This window comes from Carcharodon carcharias, chromosome 5, assembly GCF_017639515.1.
Source record: "Carcharodon carcharias isolate sCarCar2 chromosome 5, sCarCar2.pri, whole genome shotgun sequence".
NCBI lineage: Eukaryota > Metazoa > Chordata > Chondrichthyes > Lamniformes > Lamnidae > Carcharodon > Carcharodon carcharias.
Genome location: NC_054471.1, coordinates 43,031,803 through 43,056,034, shown reverse-complemented (window position 1 = coordinate 43,056,034; position 24,232 = coordinate 43,031,803). Strand labels below are relative to the sequence as shown.

General features: G+C 43.2%; 1 protein-coding gene across 7 annotated transcripts in view; it reads right to left on the bottom strand.

Moving 5' to 3' along the window:
- Positions 1 to 24,232, bottom strand: part of LOC121277929 (tyrosine-protein kinase Fyn) — a 298,435-nt gene that overhangs the window by 8,080 nt on the left and 266,123 nt on the right. For all 7 annotated transcript variants that reach the window (XM_041187793.1, XM_041187799.1, XM_041187792.1 and 4 more), the window contains 3 exons: positions 11,745 to 11,821; positions 11,493 to 11,646; positions 2,648 to 2,779 (listed from right to left, as the gene is read on the bottom strand). In XM_041187793.1, the coding sequence (XP_041043727.1) occupies positions 2,648 to 2,779; positions 11,493 to 11,646; positions 11,745 to 11,821 (363 nt within the window). The remainder of the gene's footprint in view (positions 1 to 2,647; positions 2,780 to 11,492; positions 11,647 to 11,744; positions 11,822 to 24,232) is intronic.

The following is a 24,232-nucleotide window of genomic DNA, read 5'->3' as shown; positions in this document are numbered from 1 at the left end:
AATTTTTAAAAATAGACATTTTACTGTCTGTCAGCTCGGCGATAGCACTCCGGCCTCTGAGTTTGAGTTAGAAAGATGGGGGCTCCTGTCTCACTCCAGGGACACGATTGCAAAATCAGTGCAGTACTGAGGGAGCACCACACTGCTGAATGTGCTGTCTTTTAGAACAGAAGCCCTGCCTGTCCTCTCCGGGCATGACACTATTTCAAAGAAGAGCTGGAACTCTCCCTCATTGGTAACATTTATTCCAGAATGCCACAGAAAAAAACCCAAGATGATCCAGTCGTCATGTTTGCGCAGAAATCGGCAGCCATATTTCCTTACATCAAAAAGTACTTCGCTGGCTGTAATGCACTTTGGAATAACTAAGAGTGGCACATGATGCTATATAAATGCAAGTTTGTTCTTTTTTCTTGCTGTTGGGACTAGAAATCAGCCATGAAATAACCAAAAGATAGATACTCCTATCTATTGTCATGTGTGAAAGCAAGATATAAAGGCTCCTTGTATTGTGTTCTGAACAATGGATAGTATGTGTGCTAGTGGGCCCAGATTTACCACGACTTAATTCATCCCTTGGCAGTGCTAGGAGTTTGTGACAAGTCTCCACTGGAAGCACTCGGCACAAAATAAAACTGAAATGGTGAAATTATTAAACTAACGACTCTGGATACAAAGCCCATCTTTGTGCTGAACTCACGGTTTGAACCAATCTATATAAAATGTGAAGAGCTGCATGGGCCACTAACTCCTTATGCTGGGCTCGTTGTTCATACTTTCCCCACAACAGAATTCAAAATGGTTAATTTACGCATGGAGAACACTTCATCTCTAGTATTTCCTTCTCTGCTTCAACTGAGTGTTTTCATTTCCCACACGACTATCCATACTGTCTACCATCACCAAATCAGTACCCCATTACAGACAGGTTAGTATGTTAATAAACCTAGCATGATTCCTGAAGTTCACCCTGTTCACTGTCACAAACGTGTAATTACGATCTTACAGATTTTAAGGACAACTGTTTTAAAGGCACATTTCTGTTTTCAAACCTTTACATTGAGTTTAAAAACCTTTTTCAAAATGGTGGGTGTCCCTACACCACAGGGATTGCAGTCATTCAAGAAGGCTGCTCACCACCACCTTCTCGAGGGCAATTAGGGATGGGTAATAAATGTTGGCCTAGCCAGTGTCACCCACATCCTATAAATAAAACAAAATGGTTGTATGGATAGACAATATGGCACCATCTGGCATTCATTCAAACCTCATCAGACTCGTATCTCTAGAGGGGCCTACAAAGAGTCATTTAAAAATGCAAAGACCCCTCCAGGGATGTTCATTGAATACTAAAAGGTGTGAAAAGTTATTTACTTCCGAGGCAACGGGAGACAGAAAGGGACTTCAAAGGGCCTCAGTATAACTAACTCTTTGCCTGGTGAAACAATGCTTCATCAAAATTAACGTGGCAGCCATTTTAAATTTTAGAACTGTATAAAGTCCAATTGGGAACAGCCATTTTGTGTGCAGAACCCCAGGAAGAACTCTGAAAAACAATTTCAGAGAGCGCTCTTGGCCAAGGGAGGACTAAGGAAGGTATTAAGAAATCAACCGCTATTCTGCTGAAAGAGTCCAGGTGATCTATAAGTGCCGTAACTGCAGAATTAGTAAGGAATAGGAAACTTCTTTCTCCCAAAAACTTGGTAACCTGCTGAGTCCACCTGAAAAGGCAAACCTCCAAATAGTCAACTGCAGATGCCATCGCAGCTGCTACAAAGAACCTCAAGTTTCAGCCCCTTCACTTCGGAAAGTAGGAACTCAGGCAACAGGCCTGCAATGACATCTCCCAGAGACTGATTTGAAATCTCATCTTTAAGTATTTTTGCCTTTATCTGCATTTTAATCTTTGTATCTATATTTTAGTTAATAACTTTATCACTTTTACTTAAGTAACTTACAGCAATATTTTTGGAATAGACTAAACTTAATCTCGTTTATGACTAAAGCTTGCTTGCTGGGTTTTTTTTCCTAAATTGAACCACACAAATTAAAAGGAGGCTACATACATTCACAAATTCTTAGCTCACGAACCACTTTAAGGAAATGCATTTTACGTGATCCATTGGTTTAGCTGTATTTGAACCCAAATCTGGCAGCTGGAGCTTCTAAACAACTTCATTCCCCCTTAACCACAATAGTTGTTTATGACCTGCAAGATTAATGAAAAATGTTGCTTTTTTCTCCCCCCACATCTGGCAAGATGGTCATGTTGAAGAGCAGCCGTGCACACTTAAATTAATTTTTACATTTTAGAAAAGTACGATAACCTTTGAGTTGACATTCAGATCAAAAATCTGTCTCAGGTGCTGACAATGGCCACCTTACACATTTTACAGTGGAAACTATTCTTAAAATACAACTGTCAGTGAGAACGTTCCTGATTAAAAGTGAATTTTTCTCCCCCACAATAAGCTGGTTTCAAATTTCTCTCAAGTTGTTATTTTTGGAGAAGGAATGCTTCAATACTTCATTTAAAAATAGGCAGAAAATAGGACTCCTTTCTCAGATCCCTGTTAAGGTCAAGGCAGTGCTGACAGCTGAACATCCTGTTCCGTCAATGAGTGTGTTTGTTCTCCGCAGTCCTTACCTGGATATGGCACTCTCCCCTTCGTCACCAACTCTGTTAGTAGAATGCCAAAGGACCAGACATCCGACTTGATTGTGAACCTTCCGTACAATGCAGCTTCCGGTGCAGTCCATTTAATGGGAAATTTTGCACCTGGTTTGAGGTTGTGGAGGAAGAGATGGGGGAGGAAGAAATAAGATTTGCTATAATTTTCCTTTTTAAAAAAAAACAACTCATAAATAAACAAACTGCCTCATGGGGTATTTCTGAGACAAGTTCGTTCTCCTTGTCCATAGGCAATGTTTTTCTTCTTCATGTCTGACACATTGCACTCCAGAGGCAGGATGCACATTCCCTTTCCAAGTTACCAGTGTCCTACTAATGGCCGACTATGAGAGGTCAGGCACTACATGAGTACAACTTTCCACTTTGACTTGACCTGCACAGATCTTGGACCTGAGATGCAGCACTTACTCCCTCCACACTGCATATGACCCCCGCAGACCTGCCCCCCACCCCCCCCCCCCCCCGACTTTTCCCACCCCATTCAACATAGCTCATACTGCCATGATAGTGTTATGACACTACTTCTGAAGCACCTTTTGTCCAAACACCCAGAGCATAATGTCTGCCAATGCACTGTTGTGGGTGTTTTCTTTTGGATGAGATATTAAACTGAGGCCCCATGAGGTAACATGAAATATCCCAAGGCACCATTTTGAAGACAAGCCGAGGAGATCTCCCAACATTTAAGCCTCAGCCAACATCACTAAAAGGGATTATCTAGTCATTATCACATTGCTGTTGGTGGGAGATTCCTGTGGGCAAGTTGGCTGTTGTGTCACCTACATCACAACAACGATGACACTTCAGAAGTACTTCAGTGGCTATAGGGGACTCCAAGGCCAAGAAAGGGGCTAAATAAATCTAAGACCTTTCCTTCTAATAATGTGGAAGATGTAGAAACTATTCCTTTGATCGCACTTTGTAATTGAAAATAATGCAGAGAATTGGAGTTTGATTTTCCCCTAACAGTCTCCCTGTAGTCTTTTATATTCCTCCTCGTTGTTTCCTGAACCTCCCACTTTTGGCCTTCAGTAAATTTTAACATTTTTTTTCTAAATCACCTACATTTACCCAGAACAAAGTGAACCAGCAATGACCATTACACCATTCCTAGCTCGTCTCCAATCAGAAAAATTGCCTAATTTTTACCCTAACTCAGTTTCCTGCCCAACCAAAGTTCAACCCATACTCCTACATTATACGCCCAACCAAAAAGCCCCGTGAAACAGCTTATCAAAAGCCTTCTGAAAATCTAAATATGGTACAGCTTCTGCCCTCCCTTATCAAGCCAATTTATCACTCCTTCCAAAATGCTATAATGATGTACCGGGTATCAACTATTTGATAGTACTGAGAAGAGGACTGTCGTTCAGCTGCACCAGGAGGCAGAGGGAGAGGAGGGCAGTCCTGGGTTTTGCCAATGCAGCAGTGAGGGAAGTCAGAAGGGCATCGACTGACATACTGGGTTGGGCGTGGGCTGGTGACTGGGCAGGGCTCACCCTAGGCCTGGCACCACAGGCTTAAGTTTCTAAAAAAAAAATCTGCAAACACTCAATGCAGGAAGCATTGCTGTCAGTAATAGGCATGTCTCTCCCTAAATATGCTAGTGCGAGGGAAGATAAGCAGGGTGGTGACTAACAGGCTGATGTATTTTCCGAAGTGGAATTAAATTAATAGCTTTCATTTAAAGCTTATTTGAAAATCTACTCAAATTCATTGTATTCAAATTATTTTCAAAGACACAAAAGCCAAAATGCACAAAGAGCTTGGATTTATAGTCCACCTTTTTATACAACTTCAGAGTGCCCAAAGGCACTTTACAGTGAATGAAGTACTTTTGCAGTAATCTGACACCTAATTGTAGCATTCTCTCAGCCTCTATTTTACTTTGTGCTTAAATTACTGGAGCGGAACTTGAACCAAAAACCTTCCGAATGAGACAAGAGTATTACCACTGAGACACTTATAGTTGATGTTTTCACTGAACAAAGTAGAATGTAATTTAGTTTAAAACAAAAGCTACAGCAGGTGAAGTATGTCTTATACACATTAGGACCAGAAGTAGGCCATTTAGCCCCTTGAACATCAATGAGAGCATGACTAATCTGTAGCTCAACTCCCATTTACCTGCTAAAATAAAAACAAAATACTGTAGATGCTGGAAATCTGAAACAAAAACAAAAACCGCTGGAAAAACTCAGCAGGTCTGACAGCATCTGTGGAGTGAAAGACAGAGTTAACGTTTCGCGTCCATATGACTCTTCTTCAGAAAATAAATCTCGCTCTCAGTTTTAAATTGATCCAGCCAGAACAGCTTTCTGGATGAGGAAGTTCCAGATGTGTATGAAGCAGTTCTTGCAGGCATCAGCAGAAACAGCCTAGCTCTAATTTTAAGATTATGCCCCCTGCTTCTGAATGGAGGAAATGGTTTCTCTATCATATCCTTTAATCATCTTAAACATCTCAGTTAGATCATCCCTTAATCCTCCGTACACAAGGGAATAAAAGCCCAGCCTACGTGGCTTTCCTGATAATGTAACGCTTTTACCTCTGGTATAAATCTGATGAATTTGCACTGCAGCTCTCTCCAAGGGCACAATAATCTTCCTGAAGTGTCGTGCTCAGAACTGAATGCAATATGACAAATGCATTTTTAAAAATTCATTCAAGGGATGTGGGCTTCACTGGCTGGGCCAGCATTTATTGCCCATCCCTAGTTGCCCTTGAGAAGGTGGTGGTGAGCTGCCGTCTTGAACCACTGCAGTCCATGTGGTGTAGGTACATCCACAGTGCTGTTAGGGAGGGAGTTCCAGTGACAGTGAAGGAACGGCAATATATTTCCAAGTCAGGATGGTGAGTGGCTTGGAGGGGAACTTCCTGGAAGTGGTGTTCCCATCTATCTGCTGCCTATCTAACTGCTGCATAACTTCCATTCCTTTATATTCAATTCCTTTTGAGATGAAGGCTAACATTCTATTAGCTTTTAGAAGTATTCTTTGTATTTGTCCACTCATCTTTAGTCATTTGTGTACGTGCGCTCTTATATCATACTTCCACGGTTCCTAGCTTCTCACCATTTAGAACATAGTCTTATGTATTCTTCTTGGGTCCAAGACTTTACACTTTCCCACATTGAACTCCATCTGCTTCAGTTTTTCCCACTTACAATCTATCAATGTCCATTTGCAACTTTCTGCTCCCAGCCACACTACTTACTGTGTCGTTTAACTTGGTGTCATCTGCAAACTTAAGTTATTTGACTCTCTATTCTTTCATCCAAGCCATTTATAAATATGAAGAAAAACAGAGGCCCCAGAACAGATCCCTGATGAATACCACTTGCCGCATCCTGCCCACTGGAATATGTAACCCTTTGTCCCGCTCTATGTCACCCACCTCCTACCCAATTTCCAACCCAGGCCACATCAAATATTCACACAATTTCCTTTTCACTAGTAATACCTTGTGAGGAAATACATTGAATCATTCAGTAAAATTCAATAGAAAACTTCCTTAGACTCTCCATTGTTGACCTTAGTGACCTCCTCGAAAAATTTGACTAGATTAGTTGGCCATGACTCGCCCCCTCTCTCTGATCAGTCCATATTTGCCCAAATGCTTCATCACTTTATCCATAATTACAGTTTTCCCACAACTCACATTAAACTGAACTTCCTGGTCCCTCTGTCCAATTCTCCTTAAATAATGGAGTGATATTAGCGACTATCAATATGCATATTGAATGAAGAGAGCTTTGAAGAATTATGATTAACATCTCTGCAATTTCCTCACCCACTATTAACACCAGCAGTGGAAGACTAACCGCAGAATTTTCTCATCGGCATGTAAAATGATAAATGATGCGAGGTGACATCGGGCACACATCCTGACGTCATCGCGCATCATTCCGATCTTTCGCTCGGCGGGCGGACACCGGAGTCGGCTGCGCATCCGCCGAACTGTCAAAGGCCTGTTAAGGCCATCAATACAGCAATTAACCAAATTGACAGGACTGCCCGTCTAACCTTAAGGTTGGCAGGCAGGCGAAGAGCCCAAGCGGCCTTCGCATTTTTCATGAAACCTCATCCACGGGCGGGATGAGGTTTCATGAAGGGTTAATAATATTAATAATTTTTTTTTTTAGACATTTCATAACCATGTCCCAGCTCATGTGACGCTGTCATATATGAGGGGACGTGTAAATGATTTTTAGCTTTCTTTATTTTGAAGTTTCAAATTGAACTTAATCTGAGGCAGCTCTGTGCCTCGGAGGATTCTGCGCTCTTTTGCGCGCAGGCCCCGACTCTCCCTCCTAACCACCCCCCGTCCGCACAGGTTAACGCTGAGCGTCACGCTGGACAGGCCTTAATTGGCTCCTGACCAGCCTGCTCAACAGCCAGAAGATTCTGCCTTTAGTTTACAATGGGTCGTCCTTTCTGATAATTAGGGATTGGTAAATGGTGGCCCTGTCAATGAGGCTCACAATCATGAATGAAAGAATCACAAATGCTGCCTCTCCGTTAAAGCAGTATGTGCTACTTTATTCCATTCTTTTTCAGGTTTTCGTGACACGAACGGTGACAACCTTGTTGTGAATGTCATACATTATTTTGCCCCATTTCTATGATAAAATGCCAAATACATTTTAAAAAGGAATTCTATTTTTACTTCATGCGAGCATTGCTGGCAAGGCCAGCATTTGGTGCCCATCCCTAACTGCCCTTGAACAATGTGGCTTGCTAGGACATTTCAGAGGGCAGTTAAGAGTCAACCATATTATTGTGGGTCTGGAGTCAGATGTAAGCCAGGTAAGGACAGCAGATTTCCCTCCCTAAAGGACATTTGTGAACCAGTTGGGTTCATTACCATTACTGAGACTAGCTTTCAATTCCAGATATATTAATTGAATTCAAATTGCACCAGCTGCTATAAGACCGTAAGACATAGAAGCACAAGTAGGCCATTCGGCCCATCAAGCCTGATCTGCCATTCAATGAGATCAGGGCTGATTTGATAACCCTCAACTCCATTTTCCTGCCTTTTCCACATAACCCTGATTTCCATTCTGATTAAAAATTTGTCAATCTCAGCCCTGAATATCCTTAATGACTCAGCCTCTACAGTCCTCTGTGGTAAAGAATTGCACAGATTCACTACCCTCAGAGAAGAAATTCCTCCTCATCTCTGTTTTAAATGGGTGACTCCTTACTCTGAGATTATGCCCACTGGTCATAGACTCTCCCACAAGAGGAAATAACCTTTCAGCATCTACCCTGTCAAGCCCCTCTCATTCCTTTAAACTCCAATGAGTACAGGCCCAACCTACTCAACCTCTCCCCATAAGAAAATCCCTCCAGACCCGGGATCAACCTAGTGAACCTTCTCTGGACTGCCTCCAATGCCAGTATATCTTTCCTTAGATAAGGGGACCAAAAAACTCTTCACAGTATTCTAGCTGTGGTCTAACTAGTGCCTTGCATAGTTTTAGCAAGGCTTCCCTATTTTTATACTCCATTCCTTTTGAAATAAAGGCCAACATTCCATTTGCCTTCCCTATTACCTGCTGAACCTGTATGTTAGCTGTGTCTTCTTCCTTGTTATTTCTTACCTCCACCTTTATGGATTCTACACATTCCAATCCAAGATCGTTTCTTGCTATTGTTCTCATTCCATCTCATACTAACAAAGCTACTTGACCAAGTTGGATTTACCCAGGAACAGGGGATCTAGGAATAGTGGGCAGCATCACGAAAGGTGCAGGTTATTCACTCTGATGTCACACAAGGCAAACACTATATTTTCCAGATGAAGGTAAACCAACCAGTTCATAAGGATACTGTTGTTTTAGATCTGGAAACATTGCTAACTACAAGCATATAGGCTTTAATATGTTCAGTAGACTGTCTATCTAATGCTGTTAACTTATCAGCTATCTCAGGAGACTAATCCTAAACTAATTTTACCAATCTAGATCAATGTCAGACACTGATCGTAGCAGTAAATTTATAATTAATAACAATGCTGACTTTCTATGCCTTTGTAACCTCTGCTCCTTATTTTGTTAATTAAGTCTATCTGCTATTCACTAGCTTAACTAATATTTAAGCACAACTATGATTCTAATGTTGATTAAATATTGTTAGTTCATGACATGGTTGTCTGACTTTGGTAATAGGTAGGGGTTAATTTATTCACTTGGTAGCTTTGGCAGATTTTGATGGGAAGTTGGTAGTGTAAATATTAATTTAATTGGAACTTGCTGATATAAGAGGCATCATTAACATGTCAGCGTAAACCGGGTGGCAAATGCCAGATCGTTCCTCAGCCATGTGCAAGGCACAAGTCAGGAATGTGATGGAATACTCTCCACTTACCTGGATGACCAACATCACTCAAGAAGCTCGATACCATCCAGGACAAGGCAGCCCCTCCCTTGATCAGCACTCCATCCACCTCTGCACAGTGGCAGCAGGGTGTACCATCTACAAAGCTACACTGCAGCAACTTGCCAAGGCTTCTGCGACAGCACCTTCCAAACCTGTGACCTCTACCACCTAGGTGGTGGTCAGCAGGCACACAGCAACCCCACAAACTGCAAGTGCCCTCCCCAGCCACACATCATCCTGATTTGGAAATGTGGCATTGTTCCTTCACTGTCACTGGGTCAAAATCTTGAAACTCTCTCTAACAGCTTTGTAGACACACCTAATTCACATGGACTCCAATGGTTCAAAAAGGTGGCTCACCATCACTTCCTCAAGCACAATTTGGGATGAGCAAATGCTGGGCCTTGCCGATCATGGTCACAGCCCATGAATAATAAAAAAACATGACATTTGCACAAAATTTTGTTTATATTCTGTTCACGCAGACCCAAATTGTCTCTACAGAACCAAAATTATTAAAGAGAATGGAATAATCATGTTTTGTGTGAAACAAAAAGGTTTGCATTTAATATCATACAAATAAGTTGCTAAATAAAAGTTAAAATTCAGCAGCTGTCAGAGTTCATTCTTGTGTTGAATCACACAGCAGGAGAGAAGCCAAAAGAGGCACTGATTATTTGTCACCAGGCTCCTGCTCAGCATTCACCTGTGCTCAACAAAAGGTACTTTATTTTTTTTCTTCTCCAAAGACATTGGATTACAATGTAATCCAATGATACGATGTAGATAATTAAATTCAGGATCAATTCAACTAACATCCTTTATTACTTAATTAAATGTTACACTCAAGGTCTAACAGATCAATGGACTGACAGTAATCCAGAGTCAGCACATCCAAACTATGAGAGCAATGTTATATTCAAGTTAGTACTTGTTCTCTGGTTGAGTTCTATTCTGCTTATTTTAACTGATTTATAAATATACTGCAAATGGTAATAAGTACAGTAAATGGTAATGGTAGGGTAAATGGTAATAGGTAGAGGTTAATTTATTCACTTGGTAGCTTGGGCAGATTTTGATAGGAAGTTGGTAGTGTAAATATTAATTTAATTGGAACTTGCTGATATAAGAGGCATCATTAACATGTCAGCGTAAACCGGGTGGCAAATGCCAGATCGTTCCTCAGCCAGTTCTACTTTGTACAGGTAGGTCCGTAGGTCCAACTTGGACAAAATATTTTCTTCTGCTCATTGGTTTTCTACACTCCACTCAATTCTCTCCTCACCAGATATCCCCAAATCCACACTTCCAGCAGGACTCAGGGGATGAGAATCAGGACCAGGAATCCTGATACATTCCCTTCTCCCTCATGTAGGGTTGCTGAAGAATCTTCTACTCTGCAGGGATCAGTACAAGAGCTGGGATTTAACCTGGGATCTCCCAGTTTTTTATGCTCACTTAGCCCCCACTGGATAAATCTGCTGTACCATCACAGAACATTGTTCAAAGCTATCCTCTTGAGGAGAATTATCCACTAATTGTTTTGATGACAGCTATTACCCCAATCTCTTTCTCCTTATATATATTAATACTCGCTACATCTCCAAGCTGCTGATCTGACCGACAGCTACAGGTATCAGGAGGCAGATGGATTAAGTTAGGCTCCACTATGAATTTACCACTGTTAGAATATATTTTGCTCTTTTCAAATCAGAGCCGGTAAGATTATTGTACATGTTGGTAACAGTTACATCCTTTAAGGCGCACTAGAATTGCATGGAGTGGTTCCAACACCTCCTATTTTTGGTGGAGGGATTAAATGTTAATTACCAAAGAAAAGAAAGGCTTCTTTATTTCGATAGCACCTTTCACCAGGATGTCTCTGGATATCCCAGAGCTCTCTTTTTAAATTCTTTCATGGGATGTGGGCGTCGCTGGCAAGGCCAACATTTGTTGCCCATCCCTAATTGCCCTTGAACTGAGTTGGCTTGCTAGGCCATTGCAGAGGGCAGCTAAGAGTCAAATCACATTACTGTGGACCTGGAGTCACGCGCAGGCCAGACCAGGTATGGACAGCAGATTTCCGTCTCTGAAGGACCTTAGTGAACCAGCTGGGTTTTTACGATAGTCAACAATGGTGTCACGGTCACAGAGCATTAGTCTGGGTCTCTGGATAACTAGTCTAGTGACATTACCACCACGACACAGATTCCCCCTTTACAATAAATGAAATATTTTTGAACTGTTGCAATGTAAGAAAAGTCAACCATAAGCAATAGAACAATTAAGAAAAAAATTCGGAGCTACTGTTTGCACTCATTACTGCAGAGTTAGAAAATGTATTTTAATATAAACATGCATGGAATCCGTATGCACAGGAGAACAGGCATGATACAAATGCACAAACAACTCACCTTGACGTGCTGTGTACTCATTGTCCTCAATCAACCTTGCTAATCCAAAGTCAGCAATCTTGCACACCAGATTGTCTCCAACCAGAATATTGGCCGATCGCAGGTCCCTGTGGATGTAGTTCATCCTCTCAATGTAGGCCATGCCTGCAGCAACCTGTGTCAATCCAGGTTCAACAAGAAGTTAGTGAATAAGGTTGTGGATAAAGGCCACTAAATGAATAGTTTGGGAGTTCTCCTGTGTTTATTCTTTACCTGCGCTGCCATATCCACGAGGTTGGGCAACTTCAAGACTCTTCCTTCCCCATCCTTCAGGAAATCTAACAGGCTTCCTGAAATAGGAGGTGAGAATGTGTTAACGGCTTCCAGTGTTAATCAGTAATGTCATAGCTACATGTTCACTTTTGTACACCCACAGGCTGAGTCAGTGTCTGTGCAATTTGGACAATGTTGCATCTACAGTACTTCCAGTGAAATTTAACAACTTGTACTTGTACTGTTCCTGTAGTAAAACACCCAAGACACTTCACAGGAGCTTTAATCAAACAAAACATGACATCTAGCCACAACGCAGATATTCCGGAAGATCACCAAAGCACCAGGTTTTAAGGAACATCCCAAAGGAGGGAGGGAATTCCAAGCTTAGGACCTTTGCCACTGAAGACATGACCAATGATTAAAATCGAGGATGCTCAAGAAGCTGGAATTGGAGGAGTGCAGCTACTTCAGAGTGTTGTAGGGATGGAGGAGATTACAGAGAAAGGGAGGGGTGAGGCCATGGAAGGAATAAAAAACAAGGTCAGTAAATACAGGAGTGACAGGTAAGCAATTACTCGGTGCAACTTAAGACAAGCGTGGTACTGATGTGGTACTGAGACACAGACAAGCACGGCAGAGTTTTGGATGCCCTCAGGTTCACAGAGAGTGAAACATGGGACGTGGGCCAGGCGGGTTTGGATTATCAAGACTAGACGTAAAGAAAGGCAGGGATGCGATAGGGGCGGGGTTAGATGACATTACAGAGGTGGAAATAGGTGGGCTTAATGATGGTGAGGATGTGTGATTAGAAGCTCATGTCAGGGTCAAATATGACACTAAGGTTGCAAACAGTCTGGTTGTGCCTTAGACAGTTGCAAGGGAGAGGGGTGAAGTTGTTGGCTAGGCAATGGAGACTGAGGCAGGGACAAAGTAAATGGCTCTTTCATTCTTCTCAATATTGAATTGGAGGAAATTACTGCTCGACAGCTCTACAGAAAGACCAGACACTTAGTCACTTACACCATGCATGATCATCTAGTTACCAAATTCAAGTTTTGCCGTAAGAACTGAAACTAGATTTCTAAATGGGTTACATGACTATCATGAATATGGTATCTCTACTCTTAGATATGCTGATGCATGTTTGCATCACGGATGTAGTGACACAGAAGACTGAATTTTGTTTTAATGAGGGTTAGTTTCATGCATCCCTTCCTACACAAAAACTGATGAAAGTGTGTCCCTTTGCTCCATCTGCTCTCAAGTGCTCACAGTGGTAAAATAAAGAATCCACTCTATGACATGTGACTTAACATCAAATTTCTGCACTGAAATGGAAAGGAGTTAATGCCCCCTTGATGGGTTCAGTGGGTATTTGCACCATCTGATGTGGTACTGAGACACAGAGCCAGATTGTGCCTGGTTCAATTCCTGATCACTGCTGAGTCCACTGATTTTCAGCAGTATAGGCTAAAAGGTGCTAAAGCTAGTGAAGTTGTTGTGACCGGGCCAAGCAACCAATATGATGGAGCAGAATTCTCACAGCCTGCACCTCAATCACCTCCTTGCAAATATAAGGAATTTATTACCCAGCTTAAAATGAACTGAAAAGGACTATGGCACAGAATGGGTTAAAATTGGGCCTAAGGATTCGAAGAATGAAGGAAAGGATATAGAGACTGTAAAAAGGTATGATTTTGCTGAATACGTGACAGAGTTTGAACTTGCAATTCAGAAGCAGTATAACATTTTTTGCCCCAGTTTTTGCTATTGTTAATTTCTGCCTCTCTCATAAGCAGCATGCATTATTACCAGAAATGCGTTTTACTACTTTTGATAGAGACTAATCTTTAGTGAACTAACAAATTATCCTTTCACATCAGGAACAGGAGTTTGATCTTGCCCATTCATGATGGATGTATTCAAAATTTAAAGGTAGACTATGGGCATTCCCAGTAAGTAGTCTGAGGCCTGGAGCCTTTTTATACGACATTGTACCATTTTCTTTCATTTAAAACTATAAGGGCTAAGAATCAATGCAATGCGATTAGAGTGTTGCCCCATTTTGATTCTCATGCAGCCTCTTTACATCAAATGTGCTTCAAAACTTATACGCACATTGTGCAAAATCCACTGAAAGAAAGGAGCAGCCTGGATTCACTCTACACCAGGCTTGTCCAACCCATGGCCTGCAGGCTCCATCTGGCACCACCCCCCCCACCCCCCCGAGCATGTGTTAAAACTGCCGGCGAGACAGGTCAGTGAGTTTGAAAACTTCTGCAGGGGATGACTCCTCCAATCGCAGCTTGTTCCTCTCCCATGGGGGCTACGGGGGGTGAGTGAGTGAAAGAGGGTGAGCAAGTGTATGCACGCGTGCATGAGAGAGAGGGAGAAGGTAAGGGTGAGAGAGGGGGAGAGAGAGAGAGAGAAATCGATCATGCATGGGCGCGCGAGAGAGAGGGGGGAAGAGAGTGAGGGGTCACGCGTGGGCGCAAGGGAGAGAGAGGAGGAGAGAGGGGGAGGGTGTGTGTGTGTGTGTGTGTGTAGCTCAGCCTCAGTGTTCTCATTCACTCTCACCCCCAACACACCGAAAGGCACTCTCACCCACTCTCACAGGGGTGAGGGTGAGTAATTGACGGCTGTGAGATTGGGAGTGAGCTGGATACACACATGTTTACCCTTTCACACTCTAATGGTCGTCTTAATTTTAAAAAGAGTAATAAATAATCAATTTAGTGTTTTTTCTTTAGCTCAGCAAGTTGTTTATTCATAAGTCAGCCTTTTCTTTTTGAAATTCATGTTTAATGCTGTGCCCAAGCTCATCTTTCTCAAATTTGTTCATTGCCCCACCCTGAGTGTGAAAAAAAATTGAAATATGGTCACTCAAGCAACAATCTCTGCTCAGCGCATTTACAATCGTGACAGAATCAGCAAGAAGGCTAGAGGCAGCAATCTTTATGTCAGTAGGGTTTACAATATTATGATATTATTGTTGAGGAGCATCAATACTAGAGTTACACTGGTGACAAATGTGTCAAAGGCAAGAACATATCTTTATTTTACGCGATTTTCAAACCACATCATGCAAAAAATGTAGGTTGTCTTGTTTTGCTAAGTTGCAAAATGGAAGCTAAGTGCTTTTTGTCCCTTGAGAAATTAAAACGACAGCATTGCTGGTTAGTGTCTATGACACATTGCTGGACCAATAATACTGTGCAGCATTAAAAACAAGAGGGCTAGTAACAGAGGGATTTGTTTTCAATTGTCCTGGCAAAACGATGGCACAAATGTGATGGGCCCCTGCTGGATAAACTTCAAAGGTTTATGCCTGGTTGCTGCAAAAAAAAAAATTGAACTACAAAAGAAAATACATCCTTATAATTCAGAGACGTTCTTGAAGTTTTCAGATTTCAACTTGTTGCACTTTTATACAATGAAAGACTAATTGGTGCTCCTTATGGAGGCTGAGTATTGGGAACCATGGATACTCTCATCAATTGTGCAGCGCTGAATATTGTACCGAAGTAACAGATATCCTGTCGTCCTTGGTGCAAGATTCGCAGTTTTACAAACAATATATTATGAAGGCCAGCAATTTCCCCCTGTTTAAGTCAGTCAAAGCAATTTTTATTCTGGGAATAGCGGTGCCTTTAATTCCGTGACTAATTCTATATTTGAACATAATGTGTTTGATAAGGAAAGTATAATGTTGAATAACGAATTTTGTGTTTCTAAAAAAAAGTATCATTATCACCCGGATGAGCAACATATGACATCCTGGCTAGTGCCACACACACAGCCCAACAATGAATTTAAAAAAAAAATCATGTAATTTTTAAAAAATATTCATTTGCAGGATGCAGGCTTCGTTGGCTGAGCCAATATTTATTGCTCATCCCTAATTGCCCTTGAGAAGGTGGTGGTGAGCTGCCTTCTTGAACCGCTGCAGTCCATGTGGTGTAGGTACATCCACAGTGCTGTTAGGGAGGGAGTTCCAGGATTTTGACCCAGCAACAGTGATATATTTCCAAGTCAGGGTGGTGAGTGACTTGGAGGAGAACTTCCAGGTGGTGTTGTTCCCATTTATCTGCTGCTCTTGTCCTTCTAGGGGGTAGTGGTCGTGGGTTTGGAAGGTGCTAAATAAGGAGCCTTGGTGAGTTGCTGCAGTGCATCTTGTAGAGGGTACACACTGCTGCTACTGTGTGTCGGTAAAGGGAGTGAATGTTTGTGGATGTGGTGCCAGTCAAGCACACTGCTTTGTCCTGGACAGTGTTAAGCTTCTTCAGTAGGTGCATTCATTCATCCAGGCAAGTGGGGAGTATTCCATCACACTCCTGACTTGTGCCTTGTAGATGGTGGACAGGCTTTGGGGAGTCAGGAGGTGAGTTACTCACCGCAGGATATCTAGCCTCTGACCATCAAGGCTGAGTTAGACAGATTTTTGATAGACATGGGAGTCAAGGGTTTTGGGGGGCAGATGACAAAATGGAGTTGAGACAACCACCAGAATAGCCATGATCTTACTGAATGGTGGAGCAGAATTGAAGGGCCAAATGGCCTACGCTTGCTCCTAAATCCCATGTTCCTGTGGGAGGAGCCAGAGGTAAAAGAGGTGGAGGGAGGGTTATGCTGAACAGGGAGGTGCCCCTGCTGCATGACAAGGTGGCCTCCTCCTGCCACTCTCTGGGAAGAGAACCACCCTCCTCTCCTTCACAGTCTCCAGCATTAAATCCAGGTTGGCATCAATGAAGCAAGGGCCTGCCCTGGCCTGGGTGCCAAGCCTCCTGCTCCCCCGCAACATCTTGTTTCCCACTGGTGCAGGGGGAGGCTTTGGCACAAACTGCAGATCTCTCCCTCAGGACAACCAGCAGCCTCAGTGATGGCTGCCAAGGGGCGTTTAAATTAGACCCACACTTCATCTGACTGGCCTTCGCCTCCACCCCCACTGTCTCCAAGGGGGACAGGAAACCCGTCCTCATATCAAATAAGGACTCATGGCTGCAGAAATGTGAACTTTAATCACTTCCCCACTGGAGGTGCGTTTCTGACCCAAAAGCAGATCTAGCTCCGGCTTCCCATCACGATGGTGAAAATTCAGCACCCGGTGTCTATGTTTGTTTTGTTTTATCCACAGCCCCAGTTACACTTCCTGCTTCAACTCCAGCACCTTTTCTCCTGTATAATGAGCTTCACTGATGTTGGTGTTCGGTTTAAGAAAAAAAAAACAGATGCACTGGCTGCCTTCAACAATGGGAAAGGCAGTGAGGCTGGGCAGGAGCAACACTGCCCAGCCAATCATCACAGTTTAGGTGGGAGGAAAGCACCAGGATTGTAAAACAAAGACGGATCAAAAACACTCCGGCTGGGAGGCACTTTCGCCAGGAAGGATAAGTAGAAGAATCTGTCTGCAGTTTCAGCAAACTCTGCTCATTCTGAACTGGAGGCTTCTCAGTTTTTCTTTCACTCAGATTAACACAATTACCCGGCACACTACCGCAAAGGTCCATAAAACGTATCACTCATGTTCACTTTGCACATTAGGGCCGGTCACTCCTTTCATTTATTTTAAAATATGCTTAGTGCACCTTCTTATCGCATGCATGCGGATTTAATGGCTTTACTGGGCTGCTGCAATCTCAGCTATCGTGTGTCATTTGGTATTTGCTATTTTCCCTTTGAAGGGAGTGTGGTGGAGGAACATAATTTCACTTCCTCACGCGACCAGCAATCCCTCTTCCACTCAACGGGATGGCAAACATATATCTTTAATTTTCACCCTTGGGCGTGTGCCAGTTCCCAGCTGCAAGACTCTTAGTAATGCGGTCGATCCCACTTGTGCTCTGAATGTCTCAAGGTTCTCGAGGTGAGCCCTTGTGAGATGTCCCTCTGATTACCCTCCCCTCCGAGTGAGGGATCTCCTTGCCTTCCAGTTGACAGGACGGGTCATCGTCATGGAGATCTAGTCCTCTTGAGCCCGTGCCTTAAGTTGCCTCACAGAGCATCAACATGTTGTGTGGCGTCAGTGGTCTCAAAGCAGTGTCTATGATGTGCGAGGGGTTCTGTAAGTCTAAGTCACAAGAGATGCCCTGCAGTCACGCCTGTTTTTAAAACAAGGGCAAAGGTGGCGATGCTGGGAGGACCAGCACTGTCGAACAGGAGATAAAATCAATAAAAGCTGGATGAAAAAGGCAATTCAGGTCAGCTGCTGAAGGAAACACAGTGATGGATCTATTGTGTAAAGAGGGACAATACAGAAGAGACAAAGAGAAACTCAGTCCTCCGCTTCAGTCGTCAAAGATGAGCCAAACTAATCAATGAGTTACTTGCTTTGACAGATTTGCAAGGCTCGCCAGTGACCTTATAAAACTGCTTATGGCAGCATTGTGTAGATATCCACCTTAAGTGCTTAAGTACTGCCATTTGAGAGCAATGAAATGGATTATTTAATGTGCAGGGTCTCTGTGCCATTTGCTCGTAGCTATTTGCTTTAACCTTTGGGAAGTATTTCCTCGCAGCCTTGACAATACATTCAAACTTTATCATACAGCTTTCCTTTTAATTTGCAGAAGGGTGGGTGAGTGGTAATGATGCTGGGAAATGACCTATGCCCACTTTATCCAATGGATATATTGTGTTAGAGTCTTGTTAGATCCATTAAAGCTTTGTTCTGTACTATTCCAGTGATGGGCTAGATTTGCTACCTGATGGGGTAGCGTGGCTCAATGTTTGCAAAAGCAGCAGAAACAATCCACTCAGCAGATTCCATGCATATAATTGGCATTAACTCTGCCTGAACAATCAGGTTGTCTCACTTTTATGAAATAAGAAATGGTTCTTTGGCTTCACTAAGGGTAGCGTTTCACCTAAGCCTCATTTCACACAAATGAACACAGGACTGCACAAGAACATAAAGGTAAAACGCTGCAGATGCTGGAGATCTGAAATAAAAACAAAGCATTGGAAAAACTCAGGTCTGGCGGCAACCGTGGAGCGAGAAAGAGTTAACGTTTTAAGTCCAATATGACTCTTCTTCCAAAGGACAGTCATATGGACTCAAAATGTTAACTCTGTTCCTCTCTCCACAGTTGCTGCCAGACCTGCTGAGCTTTTCCAGCACTTTGTGTTTTTATTACAGAATTGCGTAAGACTAGAATGAAGTACATTGAGGTTAATCTCGCCTTGTCCAAGATTTAAGCCACAATTTCTTATACCCGGATGGTGTTCTTTTAGTACAAGAACAAATATACAGCTTCTCCTTGAACCTGTTGACACTATTCACTTCCACGACCTTCTTGGACAGTTGATTCCACACATTCTCCATCTTTTGTGTAGAGTAGTTAAATTAAACTCTGTTCATTTGCTCTCTTCTCAGCTTGAATCCATTGCCCCTGGTCAAGAGTTTGAGATTACCTCAATTTATTAGACGTCAGTTGATCTGTATCCCTTAGAATTATTAAAAATCACAGAAATGAGAACAATAGCTCTTCAACTGTGGCTACCCACACTAATCCAATTTCCCTTCCCTTTCCCCCAAATCCTTTATGGATCTTAGCCAATTGCCTAATTATTCTCCTTTCAAATGATGCACCAGCGTAAATTTGTAAGTTGCCTGCTCCCAAAGTGGAACGTGGCCTGTGGAAACGCATAAGAAATTGTGCACACTCAGCTCAAAAGCTTCTGCACATAGATATTCATTTGGGCATGTGGTTATTCAAATTCCTCCCTTCATTATTCTTCTTCTTCATCTTCGAGTTTTCTGTCCAAAGGCAGTCCAACCTAGTATGCCCCAACCTCCACCACGGATAGGACAAGGAGGTAGGTCCCAAATCCACTCCAGCTGGATTAGTGATCGAACCCCATGCTGTTGGGACCAATCTGATCCACACTGTCCAGCCCAGCACCTCTGCACCCCTCCCCCCCCCAACCTGTTTGGCTGCGTTACGAATGCACCTTTACTGACCATCAAGTCCTGAAGTGGGAAGTCCTTGAACCTGAAGCTTCTGACTCAGAGGCAGGGAAGCTACCCAGTGCATCATGAGACCTCCTTCCCTTCATTCCTCTAGTGATAATCTAAACCAACAATTTTTTTTTTTACTATTTACCCTAGTCACATTGTTCAAAATCTGGAACCTCATTAGATCTACCTTTCATTTTTACTTCTCCAGAATGAAAGCCCCAATCTGTCCAGGTTTCTTCATGCATCATTCTAGCGAATCTTTGCCGCCCCAATAGTCGCTCCTATAAGCGAGGTGTGCAGATAATAAATGCTCCAACTGTGGCCTAACCAACATCTTACACAAGTTCCAAATTCAACCTAGCTTTGTGGTTTTATATTCAATAGTCCTGCTGTCCAATCTAGAAATTTAGATTTACATTTGTTGTTTATGCTCTTTTCTACAGGCGTACTTGCCATTAAAGATCATATCGCCACTCCTCGGTTGATCAGATTCCCAGCTAAATCTTGCCACATAGGGTTCCCTTTCTGTTAGCATGGATTTCTTAAGGGAAAATCATGTTTAACTTGTGGGAGTTTTTTTGAAGCGGTAACAGAGAGGGTTAATGAGGGCAATGCTGTTGATATTTGCACATGGACTTCCAAAAGGTGTTCGATACAGTGCCACACAACATACTTGTGAGTAAAGTTATAGCTCATGGAATAAAAGTGACAGTAGCAACATGGATGCAGAATTGGCTGAGTGACAGGAAACAGTAGTGGTTAATGGAGGCTTATCGGGCTGGAGAAAGGTTTATAGTGGAGTTCCCAAGGGTTAGTGCTGGGACCCTTACTTTTCTTGATATATATTAATAAGTTAGACCTTGGCGTATAGGGCACAGTTTCAAAATTTGCAGATAATACAAAATTTGGAAGCATTGTGAACGGAGGAGGAGGATAGTGTAGAATTTCAAATGGACAAGTTGGTGGAATTGGAAGATAGATGGCAGGTGAAGTTCAAAGCAGAGAAATATGAAGTGACTCAATTTGATAGGAAGAACATGGAGAGACAATATGCGAGAAAGGGTACAGGATGCAGGTATCTATGTGCGTAAGTCACTGTATGTGGCAGGACAGGTTGAGAGTGCAGTTAATAAAGCATACAGTACCCTAGGCTTAATTAATAGAGGCATAGAGGACAAGAGCAAGGAGGTTATGTTGAAGTTGTTTAAGACATTATTTATACATCAGCTGGAGTATTGTGTACAGTTCTGGGCATCGCACTTTAGGAAGGTTGTGAAGGATTGGAGTATGCAGAAAAGAGTCACAAGAATGGTTTCAGGGATGAGGGACTTCAGTAATTGGAGGAGTTAGGTCTGTTTTCCTTGGAGAAAAGGTAGCTGAGGAGAGATTTGATGGAAATATTCAAAATCCTGAGAGGTCTAGACAGAGCGGATAGGGAGAAAATATTCCCACTCGTGAAATGATTGAGGGTGAGGGATTTAAAGTAATTGGCAAAAGAAGCAAGTGGTGGGAGAAAGAGCTTCACACAGCGGGTGGTTCAGGTCTGGAATGCACTGCCCGAGATTGTGGTGGAGGCAGGTTCAATCAGGGCATTCAAAAGGGAATTAGACTGTGATCGGAAAAGGAAGAATGTGCTGGGTTATGTGGAGAAGGCCATTTGGCAGGATATATTCCACATTTCATTGAATTGAATGGAAACTACCACCTCTTGTCTCCTTCTTGTTAGCCTATGACTTCCTACAATCTCTATAGGGTTGCCAACTGTGATTAAGTATATTCCTGGAGGCTTTACCACATGACTTGCCCCCATGCCACGGCCTCAGTCGGCTAACACATCCATTTGTGTAATGTGCTGCCTTTCTATGCTAATTGGAAAATAAAAAGGCTCATTATGCGATTGGATGATACTTGAGCCTCAGACAAACAGCTTTTTTTTTTTACCATTTTCAATATTTTTATATCAGGTAAACAGAAATGTTCACAGAAAATTAAGAAAACAATTTTTTTTTAAACGTCCCTATGACTTTTCTCCCAGATCGCACACAGCAATGTCCTGGAGACTGATCTTCAATTCCTGGAGACTCTAGGCTAATCTCAGAGGTTTGGCAACCCTAAATCTCTTGGACTTTAATAAGGTCTCTTCTAAATCTTTCTTCCGCCAGTACCTCAAGCTTCCTTCATCGCTCAACATTGTGGGTGCCTAAACACTAGTGGCTGTTTAATTGTCAGCCTCTGATACCTCTTCAAAGCCAGGGTGACACGGTGATGGGAGTTCTATACTATATTCCAGGACAGGTTAAATTATTATTTTTGTTTTTGTTTCAGATTTCCAGCATCCGCAATATTTTGCTTTTATCTTAGTGTTTAATTGACTGCCACTTCTCTTCCAGGAATGCCTATCTTGAAAAAGTACTGCTCTTCTCTCTGACAGGATTTCCGCTTGTCTCTTTTGCCCTGTTCACCTTCATTGCTTTCCATTTCTCTCCTGGTGTTTGACAAGGTATTTACTAAAACCCGCTTTCACAGCCATATTTCCTTCCTCGGTGACTGTCTCCATCTCCGGCTTACCCCACGTGGATTTCAACTGAAATTCCATCCCTCATGTTTCGAACCCACTCAGGATTACAGGTATCTCCGGGACATACAACGCTCCTCGGACTGCTGTTCTCATCGCATCCTAAGATCTGCACTCAATGCCATGCGCCACCATGTGAACACACTCAACCTCTCCCTCCAGCAGTACCAACTCACCCCATCTCTAAGCTGTCCATGCCCCCTGTTTCATTTTATTCTTTGTCTCATCCGACGCCTCAACAAGAAACTTTGTCTCTTTCTTTCAGGTGCAAAGGAACGCAAGCTCCAAGAACTCATCGACACCAACACCCATCCAGGACCCTCCATCCCTGCCTGTCTCTCTGTCCCCATCCTGTCTTCCAATCCCAGCCCCGGCCGTGTACTCACCATACCTCCTGACCTTCCCCTCTCTGATGCTGAACGTTCAGTGCTCAGCAAAGGACTTAGTTTCATACTCTTACGCCCTCATCTCAATGAATTTCGGACTCGGCATGATGCTGAACTCTTCTTCCACCGCCTTCATCTCCAAGTTCTCTTCTTTGGGCAGAATACCTCTCCCCGTTCAACGGATCCTTTTACCCACCTCCAATATTCTCCCTCCACCTGGACCCCTCCCTCTGGATTCTTACCTTCTCTTGATCTTTTCATTGAGAACTGTCGGTGTGACATCAGTCGTCTCAATTTCTCTCGTCCTCTCACCCATTCTAACCTGTTTCTTTCTGAACTTGCTGCACTCTGTTCTCTCAGGTCCAACCCTGACTTTGTCATCAAACTTGCTGACAAGGGTGCTGCTGTCGTTGTCTGGCGCACTGACCTCTACCTCGCAGAGGCTGAACGTCAACTTGCAGACACTTCCTCCTATCTCCCCCTGGACCATGACCCCACCACTGAACATCAAGCCATTGTTTCCAGGACTGTCACTGACCTCATCTCCTCTGGAGATCTTCCCTCCACAGCATCCAACCTCAGTCTCCCAACCTCAGACGGCCCGCTTCTACCTCCTCCTCAAAATCCACAAACAGGACTGTCCCAGCAGACCAGTCGTGTCAGCCTGTTCCTGCCACACGGAACTCATTTCTTGCTATCTTGACTCTGTTCTCTCTCCTTGTCCAGTCTCTTCCCACCTACATCCGCGATCCCTCTGACACCCTACATCATATCAACAAATTCTAGTTCCCTGGCCTCAACTGCCTCCTCTTCACCATGGACCTCCATTCCCTCTACACCTCCATCCCCCACCAGGATGGTCTGAGTGCTCTCCGCTTCTTCCTCGAACAGAGGCCCGAACAATCCCCATCCACCACTACTCTCCTCCGTCTGGCTGAACTTGTTCTCTCACTGAACAATTTCTCCTTAAACTCGTCTCACTTCCCCCAAATAAAAGGTGTGGCTATGGGTACCCTCATGGGCCCCAGTTATGCCTGTCTCTTCATGGGGTATGTGGAACATTCCTTGTTCCAGTCCTACTCAGGACCCCTCCCACAACTCTTTCTCTGATACATCAATGATTGCTTCGGTGCTGCTTCATGCTGTCACCTGGACCTGGAAAAATTTATTAATTTTGCTTCCAATTTCCACCCCTCCATCATTTTCACGTGGTCCATCACGGACACTTCCCTTCCTTCCTTGACCTCTCTGTCTCAATTTCTGGTGATAAACTGTCCACCAATATTCATTACAAGCCTACCGACTCCCACAGCTACCTCGACTACAGCTCCTCACACCCCCGCTTCGTGTAAGGACTCCATCCCATTCTCTCAGTTCCTTCGCCTCCGTCGCATCTGTTCTGATGATGCCACTATCCAAAACAGTTCTTCTGACATGTCTTCCTTCTTCCTTAACTGAGATTTTCCACCCACGGTGGTTGACAGGGCCCTCAACCATGTCCGGCCCATCTACCGCGCATCCGCCCTCACACCTTCCTCTCCTTCCCAGAATCATGGTAGGGTCCCCC